Source organism: Echinops telfairi, unplaced genomic scaffold (assembly GCF_000313985.2).
Source record: "Echinops telfairi isolate 266 unplaced genomic scaffold, ASM31398v2 ScPeMD7_5;HRSCAF=22, whole genome shotgun sequence".
Lineage (NCBI taxonomy): Eukaryota > Metazoa > Chordata > Mammalia > Afrosoricida > Tenrecidae > Echinops > Echinops telfairi.
In genome coordinates, this window is record NW_022103901.1 from 5,439,245 (window position 1) to 5,451,102 (window position 11,858).

At 46.7% G+C, this 11,858-nt stretch overlaps 1 protein-coding gene across 1 annotated transcript; it reads left to right on the top strand.

Moving 5' to 3' along the window:
- The first annotated feature begins 5,405 nt into the window (after nucleotides 1-5,405).
- Nucleotides 5,406-9,006, top strand: MRPS17 (mitochondrial ribosomal protein S17). Its single transcript, XM_004705567.2, has 3 exons — nucleotides 5,406-5,477; nucleotides 5,988-6,126; nucleotides 8,281-9,006. The coding sequence occupies exons 2-3, from the start codon at nucleotides 6,004-6,006 to the stop codon at nucleotides 8,548-8,550; spliced, it is 393 nt and encodes a 130-aa protein (XP_004705624.1). The 5' UTR covers nucleotides 5,406-5,477; nucleotides 5,988-6,003; the 3' UTR covers nucleotides 8,551-9,006.
- The last annotated feature ends 2,852 nt before the right edge of the window (nucleotides 9,007-11,858 follow it).

The following is an 11,858-nucleotide window of genomic DNA, read 5'->3' on the forward strand; positions in this document are numbered from 1 at the left end:
GAAGGGGTTATATGTTGATCCATGTGATCGGAGTCCCTGTTTCTCTTCCCACCTTCCCCTAGTCCTCCTGGTATCTCTATTCTCATTGTTGCCCTAAAGAGTTTATCTGTCCTGGATTCCCTGTGTTGCAGGCTCTTATCTGCAGCAGTGTGCATGTTCTGATCTAATCTGATTTGTAAGGTAGAATTGAGGTCATGATAGTGGAGGGGGGGCATTAAAGAACTAGAGGAAAGTTGTGTGTTCCGTCGGTGTGTTCCATTGGTGTACCCTGCCTGGCTTATCTCTTCCTTGTGACCCTTTTGTGAGGGGATGGCCAATTGTCTACAGATGGCTTTGGGTCTCCACGTCTTCCTCCCTCCCTCCCCACATTCACATTGGGTATGATTTTGGAACCTGAAGGGTTTTTTTTTTTTTGAACCTGAAGTTTTTAACATGTGTTTTCAAATAGTTCTTTGTGATGTTGACAATCCCTTGGCCCTCTCTTAATTCAATAATTTACATCATTAGAAGAAAAAAATTTAGATAAAGCTAGATCTGGAATTCTATTATGTTTTGGGGCTGCAGACTTGATAACTTCATTTTCTAAAATAGCTTCACTACCTACACCTATTATTAGGTTTTTTTTGTTTTTTAACTAGAGCAAGGGATGGATGTAGAATCTGGAATATTTCCTATGTGTGTTGTGATTTGTAGTTAAGCACAAGTGGTACACAGTAGCACGACAACTTGCACCCACTGAATTTTAGCGTCCGCTGGAAGAAGTCTCTTTTGACTCATTAGATTTTTAAAAGGAAGTTCTTTTTGGAATTATCTCAGGGGAGTCACAAATCGTTTTCTCTTTATCTTCTACAAGTTTATGCTCTTTGTACTCTCTTTAGTTGTTGCTGTTTCATTTGCCCTGGCTATAAACTTATGTCATTTTAATTTTGGTGCTACTGTGACAAATGAATTTGAATAGCAAAAAATAAAGAAAATTCGTCAAACAAAATTTCCGTTTGAATTTGGACATTACAACAAACACATCTGTTTCGGGGGTCTGTAAGACAGTGTGGAAAGCAATGCCGTGCATCCTCAAACAATTGGGAACAGCGATACATATATGACCTAGCACTGACAGCAATGACAATGACTGTTCTCTACAGAAAGAAATAACAAAGCGCAAGCAGATGTATGCACACCAAGTTCATTACTAATCACAATAGTAAGGAGATGGAAACCTAAATGCCCCTCCGTGGGAGACTGGACAAATGTACTTTGGCATATAGAACGGAACACTGCACGTCATTCAAAGTGATGAAACGGTGATGCCCCTCATGACATAGATGGATTTGGAGAACATTATGCAGAGTGAAGTTAAAAAATAATAATAATAACTCACTGCTATCCAGTCGACACAACTCATTGTGACCTGACAGCACAGGGTAGAAGTGTCCCAGTGGTTTCTGAGACTAACTCTCTTTACAGGAGTAGAAAGCCCTGTCTTTCTTCCCAGGAGTGGTTGGGAGGTTTGAGCTGCTGATCATAGCCCCATGCATAACCAGGGCTCCTCGAAGTTAGCCCATTACAAAAGGACAAGTATTATATAAGAGCACTTTTGTGGGGGACATTTTTCAAGAAGAGGTTCTCACACTAAAAGAGTCTTTGTTATCCGGGGTAAGAAGGGAAGGGAGGGAGGGAGGTTAGAGTTTCCCAGAGTGGGTGATACTGCTCCCTGCAGGGGCTCTGGAACGATCCAGGGGGTCTTCAAAAGCAGATGCTCACGCTATATCCTGGAATCTGGGCTGTAGCACACAGGTTTTCATTTTCAGGGTCATGCTGAGTAACTTTTTTTTGAATAGGAGGCGATAGGCCAAATACCTTTGGGGACCTATAGGCATGAGCTTGGGTAAAGGGGATGACAACAACCTCCAAGAGGGAGATGGGGTGTTGGGGGTGGGGAAAATAGGGTAAGCCATGGGAACAGCTGTTGAAGTTGCTGAATGCAAAAATGATGATGGGATAGGTAAACCTCCACCTAATTCACGAAGAAAGGCAGCAAATTGAAAAGGTTGATTTGGAACATTGTCATGTTTGTCAAGTCTGGGATAGGCAAAAGATCTAGTACTTACAAGGCCCTTGGAAATAACGTCATGTGCTGGCTGTACGATGTTCGTTGTCTCCTCCTTCCCCGAGCTCCACCAGGGTTTGTTGTCTCGAACTAATACTTACAAGTCAGCACGCTCCCTCTCTGAGCTTTGATGTTGCACCTTCAAGGCTCTCTGGTCATGGGCCAATCCTCGGCAAGACAAGAATGGCCGCAGAGAACATGATACAAGTACAAGGGTCTGCTCAACCTGAAGACGTGTTTGGGTGAGCTCTGCGAAAACCGGGACCAGGTACATCCTGAGTCACATGACAATAGCGCCGCTGGCTTGTTCCTCTGTGTTCAACGAGAGAGAGCAGAATGTGAGGTAACCGGCTTGGTCCAAAATGATACGGTAAACATTGGTATTGTATACAAAATATATTAAATGTCCATATTATTTTTGTGTGGAATGGTTCAGCTCCCACATCTGGAAATAGATCCACAATTGACATGAGAATAGTACGCTTCCTCTACCAGCAAGTTTGTTTTTCAAGTCACAGTAATATCAATCAATTTCTTAAAAGAAAGTCAATCTGAAAGGAAATGGAAAGCCAAATACACTTATGTAATTTTATTATTTCAATACTCACCTATTTTCTGATAGGCTCCTTCCATCCCTTTACATGGAGATGCTACGTACATAGTCGGGGTAACATACAAATGTGATTATCTGATGTACAACCCTTGTTGCTTTCTTAAAAGATGAATTTAGAAGCACACTCACTGGTGCAAAATAGAAACATGTTTTTCATGCTATATATGTTGAACATTGTGTTCTCCTAATGTGCCTAATGCCTCATTTCTTAGCACATAGAGACTAATATCAGGAGCCCGGTGATGTGGTGGGTTACACAGTAAGCTGCTAACTTAATGTAACTTAAGGCCAATAGTTCATTACCCACCAGCCACCCCTCAGGAGAAAGATGAAGCTCCCTGCTCCTGAAAAATTTGAAATCTCAGAAACTCAAAGATGAACTCAAAAAGTTCATCTTTATCCCTCAGGGTCAGTACGAATGGGAATCAGCTCAGTGGCCGTGGGTGTTCAGAGTAGCATCTAGCACCGGGTCCTGTGCAACAGACAATAACACATGAAACTCCCATGGTATGGAGGCAGACTGGCAAAAGAAACTCCATTTTTGTTAGCTGCTGAACGACCTGCCTCTTCCCCGTCCTATCTCAGAAAGTCCCACCAGTGATTTATTTTAGAATGCACTCTCGGGGCCTCGAGCTCAGAACATTGTCATTAATAATATTGTTCCTTTCGTTGTTGTTACCAGGAACCAGGTTGCTATCATCAATGCTGTGCTCTGTAACACTCACTTAACTGTAAAGAGTAGTCTTAACCCTTATCAATGCCTCAATTACAACCTTCCATGTTAGATAAATATTAATCATTGCAGGACGAGTTGGGCATCGGCTATGTGTGCTGTTGTGAGTCACTGAGTCAGTTCCTTCTCCAGGGACTGGTTTCTCCTCATAGTCTTAAACTGTGATCCCTGTTAATGTTATATTAAATGTTCGCTGGACCCACCCACAGGTATGCCAAATCTATTTTAAAGTTAGCATCAGTATTGTTGTCCAAGCTTACTTTGACAAAACTTTGTACATAAATGTTATCTAGTTAAAAAGCAACTTGACTGAGCTCATTGTGATGGTTGATTCACTCAACATCCCTCCCTTTTGCACGTCATCTGGGACCGGAGTTCCCACGTGTTGTTTACCGGGATCCTGACAAGGGGCGTCGCCGGCTCTCCTGGCTGGAGTTGCTGGATCAGCAGACATGGATGAACAAGAAGGTTCGCTCTCAAAGTAGATCAGAGAACTGTTACCTATTCATATAATCTGCCCTTGCCCAATAACGCTCATGTTGGATCATGTTGCAGATTGGGTAAATGTAACCAGAGCTAGACTTGACTGTCCACCCACCTCTTGTTAATTAGGAAGAAACAATGTACTCCCCAGAGTCTGGCTGAGGTAAGGAGTTACAATTACACAGGAGAGGACAGAGGACAACAAAGGTGTTGGAGTGATAGGGACCTCACAGCTTAAACTACCCTGACCCTGGCACCAACTGAACTTGATTGCTAGCACATTCTCAAACAGGGAAGTTGGTCTCAAGTTCACTTAATGCCCTTTGGGTTCTCTTCCACTGCGACAGGATGGGTGTGTCCTGTCTGCTTGGCATCGATGGGTCTTTGCTTTGGACAACTGGTGCCCCTCTTTTGCCGATGGATGTTGTGTTTACCTCGCTTACTGGGTAACCCATGCTTTCTGGGCAACCCATGCTTTCTGGGCAGTACAGGCCAGTGCAACTAATATATGAAACAGAACTTTCTAATATTAGACCTCCCCTGTCTTTTGAACAAGGGAACCCTGTTGGCGTAATGGATTATGCACTGGGCTGTTAACCACAAGCTCTGCAGTTTGAAACCCCCGGCTGCTTACTCCGCAAGAGAAAGGTGAGGCTTTCTACGCCCTGAGTTACCATCTCAAAACCCGCAGAGGCTGGTTTACTTTGTCCTCTGGGCTCCCTATGAGTTGGAAGACTCGATGAGATTGAGTGAGTGAGTGAGTGAGACTGAAGCTTTTGAGGTTATTGGCTGCAAGTTATCTCCTAGTGAGCAGACAGTCTCCTCACTCTGTGGCAGGGTCAGTAACTGTACTGAATCATAGACCTACCTTGGAAGCCCACAGCAGCATTCTACCCTGTTCTCTAGGGTCGTTATGAGTCGGACTCAACTGGATAGCACTGAGTGTGGGTGTGTATTTGTTTAATCTTTTAAACAGACCAAATTTAATCACATCCAAATATATAATTAAAATTACACTTAATACATCAGACCCTATTAAATTCTTTAAGCACTTTGAGAAACAGAAAAGACTTATCCAGAATATCGCAATAATTATACCTAATGCAGGGACGAAGATTTTTCACCTTAATCCTTGTATGAACACTTTGGGATTTTTCAAACTCCCAGGATTTTGGTTGATCCACTATGTACCATTCTAAGGAGTCGGCAAGAAAATGAGCAACAATAAGGGTGAATTTCAAACACATTGCGAATACGAAAGTCCTCCAGTCAAAGCACATGCGGGGAAAAGGAACGGTCTGGAGGACTTTGGCGGGTTAAGGTCCGCGGATTCTTTAAGGGGGCGGAGCCCTGTCTTTACCCCGCCCAGAACTGAGCGAACCCACGCCCAATAAGAAACACGGTCGCGAAGAGGGAGGGGCGTGCGTGCTGCGTGATGTCGGAGTGATGTCATCATGCTGCGACCGAACCTTCCCCGTACGGTGGCGCCGGACTCAAGGACTTGGGAGATTAGTGGGCACTCCGGGCCGCTGTTGTTGCAGGTGGGTTCCGTGGCTCCGCCTCGTGAGAACCCTCAGAGCGGATCCAGCCTCACGGAACCTCGGAGCTTTCTGTCCCCAATCTGTCTGGGCGGGACGGGTTCGGCAGAAACTGAGTGCGTCGTGAGGACCGCTGGCCGCCACGCCGAGGGCTTGCGCGCCAGGCAATCCAAGCTGGGAGTAGAGTCAGCCCAGCGCAAATGAAAGAAATTCGGGACCCCCTAGAAGGGCCCCTGTAGGTTAAATCCTCAAAGCACCACCATGGTGTTATCCCCGTTTTATAAGGAGTGGGGGAACCAACCGAACCCTTCTGTGAGCTTGGCCTCTTCTAGTGGCATAATGGTTCTGCGCTGGGCTACTGGCCACTAGGTCAGCAGTTCGAAAACACTGTCCTTTAGGGTGACTGTGAGTCAGAATTGACTCATTTGAAAATGATGATGGGTGAGAGAGTGACAGAATCCATTGGGTGAGTTATAAGCAACACATTGTTCAATGCTGAAATTTGCCTTCCAGGTGGTCAGAACTCATAATGTCAGTCGTTCGTTCATCCGTCCATGCCAAGTGGATCGTGGGAAAGGTGATTGGGACAGCAATGCAAAAAACTGCTAAAGTGAGAGTGACCAGGCTGGTTCTGGATCCCTATTTATTAAAGGTGAGCAGCAGCCCTGGGTGCAGGCAGCACTGACAAAGCGCCAGCATGTGCCAAGCAGTCCCGCAGAAAAATACCTCCCTGTCACAATGAGGGCAGTCCTGGTGGCCCTGTGCTTTCGGCCTTGGACTGCCAACTGCAACTCCTATAGGGTCAGTACGATGCCGTGGTGAAGGATTCTAGTATTGCTAATGAAGCTTTCACGGAGCCCCAGTGGGATAGTGGTTAACCTTTGGACTGCTAAACACAGAGTCAGTAATTCAAACCACTAAATGCTTCTTGAGAGAAAAACAGGGTTTTCTACTCCCTTTAAAAGTTAACAGTCTTTAACTCACAGGGGCAGTTCTACCCTCAGGATCCCTATAAGTCGACATTGGCTCAATCGCAGTGTGTAAATGAAACTTTCAAACCGTAGGAACCGTTGTGAGGGGCACGGGACTGGGCGGGGCTTCCTTCTGTTGTCTGTCGGGCCGATCTGAGTCCAAACTGACTCAAAGACAACTAACAACAGCACAATGAAACATTGAGCATCTGTTCTGTGCCTTGGGGTTGTGCTGGTTTGTAGGTGTTATTAGGTGTGTTAATTATGATCTCCTCAGGGTTCATTTCAAATCTGATGACTACTGGATTGTACAGTGAAACTTGGGAAAGCTGAACTTGATGGCATTGTCTCATTTCCCCTGGATCTTGCAAAATTTTCACCTTTGGCTTAGTGCAGTCTTGCCACTTTTACATCACTTAAGTGGAAAATAACTTGAGTTTTCCTTCTTTATTTAAGGGTTCCATCTCCCAACTTTTCCTGGTTTTATTGTCTATGCAAAGTACTGTTTGAGCAGACAGTAAAGCACTTAATTCTTTCAGAGAACTAGAGGAGAGTTGTAGCATTTTATCCACAGGACCAGCTGAGTTGGGGTTTTGCTGTGACAGCAAGAGAGTCAGCAAACTTGATTGCCCTGCTTAGCACTTTATAGGCACCCTTGTAGAATGAGTGGTGGCTACAAACAGAGCTGCATTCTGAAGTGTCTGGTGGGTGGTGTTTACAAGTTGGAATGCCATCCTACAAGCACAGGCAAAGCCAACCTAGAGACGAAGGGGTGGGGCTGGAGGTAAAGGAACTCAGCAAGGAGCCTATTGCACAAGGTGTATGGTGGACCTGAACTCACGGTCTAGTTTGAGAGGCGATAGTAAATATCAGAGAAAAGGAACTTGGCTCATTGACTTATTAGATGTACAAAGGATGGCTTTGCGTTCCAGGTCGCCCTCTGGGGTAAATAGAAATGTTGCTTGTTATGGAAGCCCAAAGGAGAAAGCAGAAGAGGAAAGCCATGATCGCTGGTCAGGAGATCTAAGTTTGAATTCTGACACTGCACGTTCTGAAACCTTCCTGAGACTGTTTGCTTCACCTATAAAATGGGCATACTTGTATGTCCACTAGGTTAGAGGACTAGGGCAGTGGCTCTCAACCTGTGGGTCTCGACCCCTTTGGGACTCGAAAGACTTTCACAGGGGTCGCCTAAGATCACGGGAAAACACATAAATATTTCCCAGTATATAATTACATATTGTTTTGTGGTTAATCACTATGCTTTAACTATGTTTAATTATGTTCAATTTGTAACAATGAATATATATCCTGCATATCAGATATTTACATTATGATTCATACAGTTATGGATTTTATGAAGTGCAGTTTGAAGTAGCAACGAATAATTTATGGTTGGGGGTCACCACAACATGAGGAACTATAACATGAGGGTCACAGCTTTAGGAAGGTTGAGAACCACTGGACTAGGGGATGCCAGTGATCACTTAGGACTTGTTTACAATACTTTTGAGACAAGCACATGGCTAAATTCATTCTCTTGATAACTTTAGAGCTATAGGTGTTCGAGCCTGATTTGGGTGGTGGGACTAAAACGGGGCTCAGTGACTAAGTGACTTGTCCCTAGTCACGTCGAATGCGGGCAGGAGAGAAGGCTCCAGAAGGAAGGACTGTTTACATCTGGTACGGAGAGAAGACAGTGGTAGAATAGGACTCCTGATGGGAGTCCAAGCCTAAGTGCTATGCCCCCTCCAAAATCTCCTTCCAGCTGGGTCCGGCCTGACCCGATGGCAGGCGGGGGCCTCTGACGCCCTCCTCTCCTTCTCCCACCACAGTATTACAACAAGCGCAAGACCTACTTTGCCCATGATGCCCTTCAGCAGTGCACGGTGGGGGATATCGTGCTCCTCAGAGCCTTACCTGTGCCACGCTCGAAGCACGTCAAGCATGAACTTGCGGAGATTGTTTTCAAGGTCGGAAAGGTCATCGATCCCGTGACGGGGAAACCCTGTGCAGGAACCGCGTACCTGGAGAGCCCCATCCAATCCGAGGAGCCCCCTCACCTGACCGAACGGCTGGAAGGACTCAGCGTCTCAGCGCAGTAAAGGCAGCGAGATGCGAAGGCGCCAGAGGAGAGACTGCGACTGCCCGCAGTGCCTCCGTAGCCTGTGCGACTCCTCTCCCTGGTAGTTGTGAAACAGCTCAAAGCAGCGGAAGGAGAGGCTGGTTGTACTTTCGCCTAAAAGTATTTTCATGAAGGCTCTGTTTTCTTCTCAGGGACCTGGCATCGTTCCATAAGCTCCTGGTTTTAAAAGCTGCATCGTTTTGTTGTTGTTGATTTTCATTTAAGAACCACCTTGGTCTTGCCCAAGAACTTTTCTCTGGAGAGAAGAAAACTGTTGCCGTCATGAGACCACATTAAACACGGTTTTTTGGTGAATTTAAAACATTCGCTACCCCACCCCGTGGTTTCCTCCATGGAAATAAGTCATCATGCCCGTGGTCAGATTGTATCAGCTGAAGCTGATCAAAATTATTAAAATGTCAAACGTGGAAACATTTTTAAAATCCGGTGTCACTTTTCTCACGTCTCAGATGCCAGCTGGGCTAGTGGACTACAGCCAGGGGCAGTGGCCATCCAGTCGGCCCTGACTCGGGGCAGCAGAACTGGACTCCCCGGAGTTTTCTTTTCTTTTTTTGGAGGTTTTATTGTGGGTTCAGTGAAAGCTTACACAACAAGTTGGTTTCCCCTTCAGCAGTTTATACACAAATCACTCTTTAACGCTGGCTGCAGTCCCCTGGGTGTGTCAGCACTCTCCCCAGTCCACCCTGGGCGCCCCGTTTCCATTCATCCAGCTCCCCTGCCCCTCCCCTTGCATTTCGAATTTAACATGTGGGCAAATGAGTGCCCTTTGGGTCACGGAGAGTAGAATATTCTGAGGACTACATTCCTCACAGGTGTTACTGTTCACACTGTAGGCTTGCGCACCCATAGGGTTTTCACTGATTGAGTCTTTGGATTTCCAGGTCTTTCTTCTGAGGTGCCTCTGTGGATTTGACCTGCCACCTTGAACTCTCATTTCTGGTTTCTAAAAAGACACCTGGTGCCATAGTGGTTACTCATTGGGCTGCTGCTCACAAGGTTGACAGTTCAAAACCACAGTGGCTTCACAGGAGAAAGGCAAGATTTTTCTTAGTCCCGTGAAAAGTGACAGTCTCAGAAACCCACAGGGGCAGATCTAGTCTGTCCTCTAGGGTCGCTGTGAGTCAGCATCGACTGGATGGCAGTGAGCTGGGTTTGGCGTTTCTAAAGAGAGACTGGATCCTCTTGGCCGGAGCTGTGCCACGGTGCCTGCAGCCCCTCACTGCCTGTCTCCTCAGGACTCACTGTTATGGGTGGGGTGGCCTGCCATCATGGGGAGGGGAGAGATGGGGGTCCGTCCCAGAAGTGAGGGTGTTAGAGCTCACTCCAGACAGGCAGGTAGAGAGGGGGGCATTCCAGGCAGAAGAACGGGTGTGTGAAGAGACGAGCAGGGGAGAAATGCTGGGGTGAAATTCCACTGTAGGTGCTTGTGGGTCCTTTAAAGGGAAAGGGGCTGGTTTTCAGTAATGGGTAGCATCCATCCATGTGGAGAAGGGACTTGAAAAGATTAGAGGTAAGTGACCAGAGACCTGCCAAGGGCTGTGAGTCCCAGACCTGAGTGACGTGGGCTGGGGACACAGACAGATGCTGCTCCAAAGAGCTCAGGAGCGACACCAGGGTGAGTGAGTAAAATAGGAAGCAGCCGTTAGGGCTGCCAGCTGCACCGCCCCTGTCATGTATTTAAATGCTGTCCAAATGCATCTCTGGAAGCCCAGTTCTCCAGTCACCTCCAAGATCCCGGCTTCGGAGCCCCTCAGTCCGTAAGCCCTGTTGCCTGGGCTCGCAAGGCTGGTTGGCAGAGGCCTCCCAGCTGCTCAGTGCTGAGGACATTGGAACTGGCGGACCACTCAACTGTCTCCTTGAGATGCTTCCTGCTCCGCTGCAGCCTGCTCCTCTGGCCGGCCATCCTGCCTCAGCTGCAGTTTTTAATATCCGTCCCTATCCTCCAGGACACCCCTCTGCAAGCTGCTGTCAGGAATGTCCTCTCCATTATGAACCTCTCCATTTCAAGAGTGACGCACGCTGATCCCTCAGCAGTTTACATCATGTCTCCGTTGGGTGCCGAGATGAAAGGGAAAGACACCAGAAAGAACTTGAGTATGTTTCCACCCAAAATGTTCTTGTGCTGTTTATTGTTAAAAAGGGTCATATGTTTGCCACAAGCCCCGGTGACACAGTGGTTAAGTGCTTGGCTGCCAACAAAAAAAGGTTTCCAGTCAGCTATACAAAGCCACTGCTACTCTGCACGAGAAAGATGCGGCATTCTGCTTCCATAAAAATCACAGCCAGGCATCAAAGACCAAAAAATCATATCATTGTAAACGAGGGACCCAAAGTCCATCTGTAAGCAATGGGACATCCCCTTACAGAAGGGTCACAGGGAGGAGACAGCCAGTCAGGGTGCAGTGCGGCAACAGTGAAACATACCACTTCCCTCTAATTCTTAAATGCTTCCCCACCTCCACCCCCCACTATCATGATCCCAGTTCTACCTTACAAATCTGGCTAGACCAGAGGATATGCACTGGTACAGATAGGAACTGGAAACATAGGGTATCCAGGATAGATAATCCGTTCAGGACCAGTGGTGAGAGTGGGGTGGAAGGAAGGTGGGTTGGAAAGGTGCAACCGATTACAAGGATCTACATATAACCTTCTCCCTGGGGGATGGACAACAGAAAAGTGGGTGGAGACGTCAGACAGTGTAAGACATGACAAAATAATATATAAATTATCAAGGGTTCATGAAGGAGAGGGGAGCAGGGAGGGAGGGGACAAAAAATGAGATGCCGATACAGAGCAAATGTTTTGAGAATGATGATGGCAACAAATATTCTTGACACATGGATGGATTGATGGATGGAATGTGATAAGAGTTGTACGAATCCCCAATTAAATGATTTAAAAATAATAATCACATTCTTGGAAACTCGTTGAGGGGATGTACCACCTGCCCTGAAGTCACTGTGCGCTGGAAAGTGGAAATTTTCCAGTTTGGAGTTTGGTTTTGAGGTATTTGCAGGGTATAAAACTCGAGCATGGTGCAAACGGTCAGTGCCCTTGGCTGCTGATTGCAAGGCTGGAGAGCTTCAAGTCCCGGGAGGAAAAAGGCTTAGCAACCACTGAAAACCCTTCGTTCTACTCTGACACGCACAGGTTGGGCAAAAGCCAGGCTCTCTGGACTCCTGGTTTTGATAAGATTCCGAAGGTGTTGCAGACCCACCTTACATGCAAACCCCCCGAGTTGCTGGGTTTCCCGGGGCGACTCGG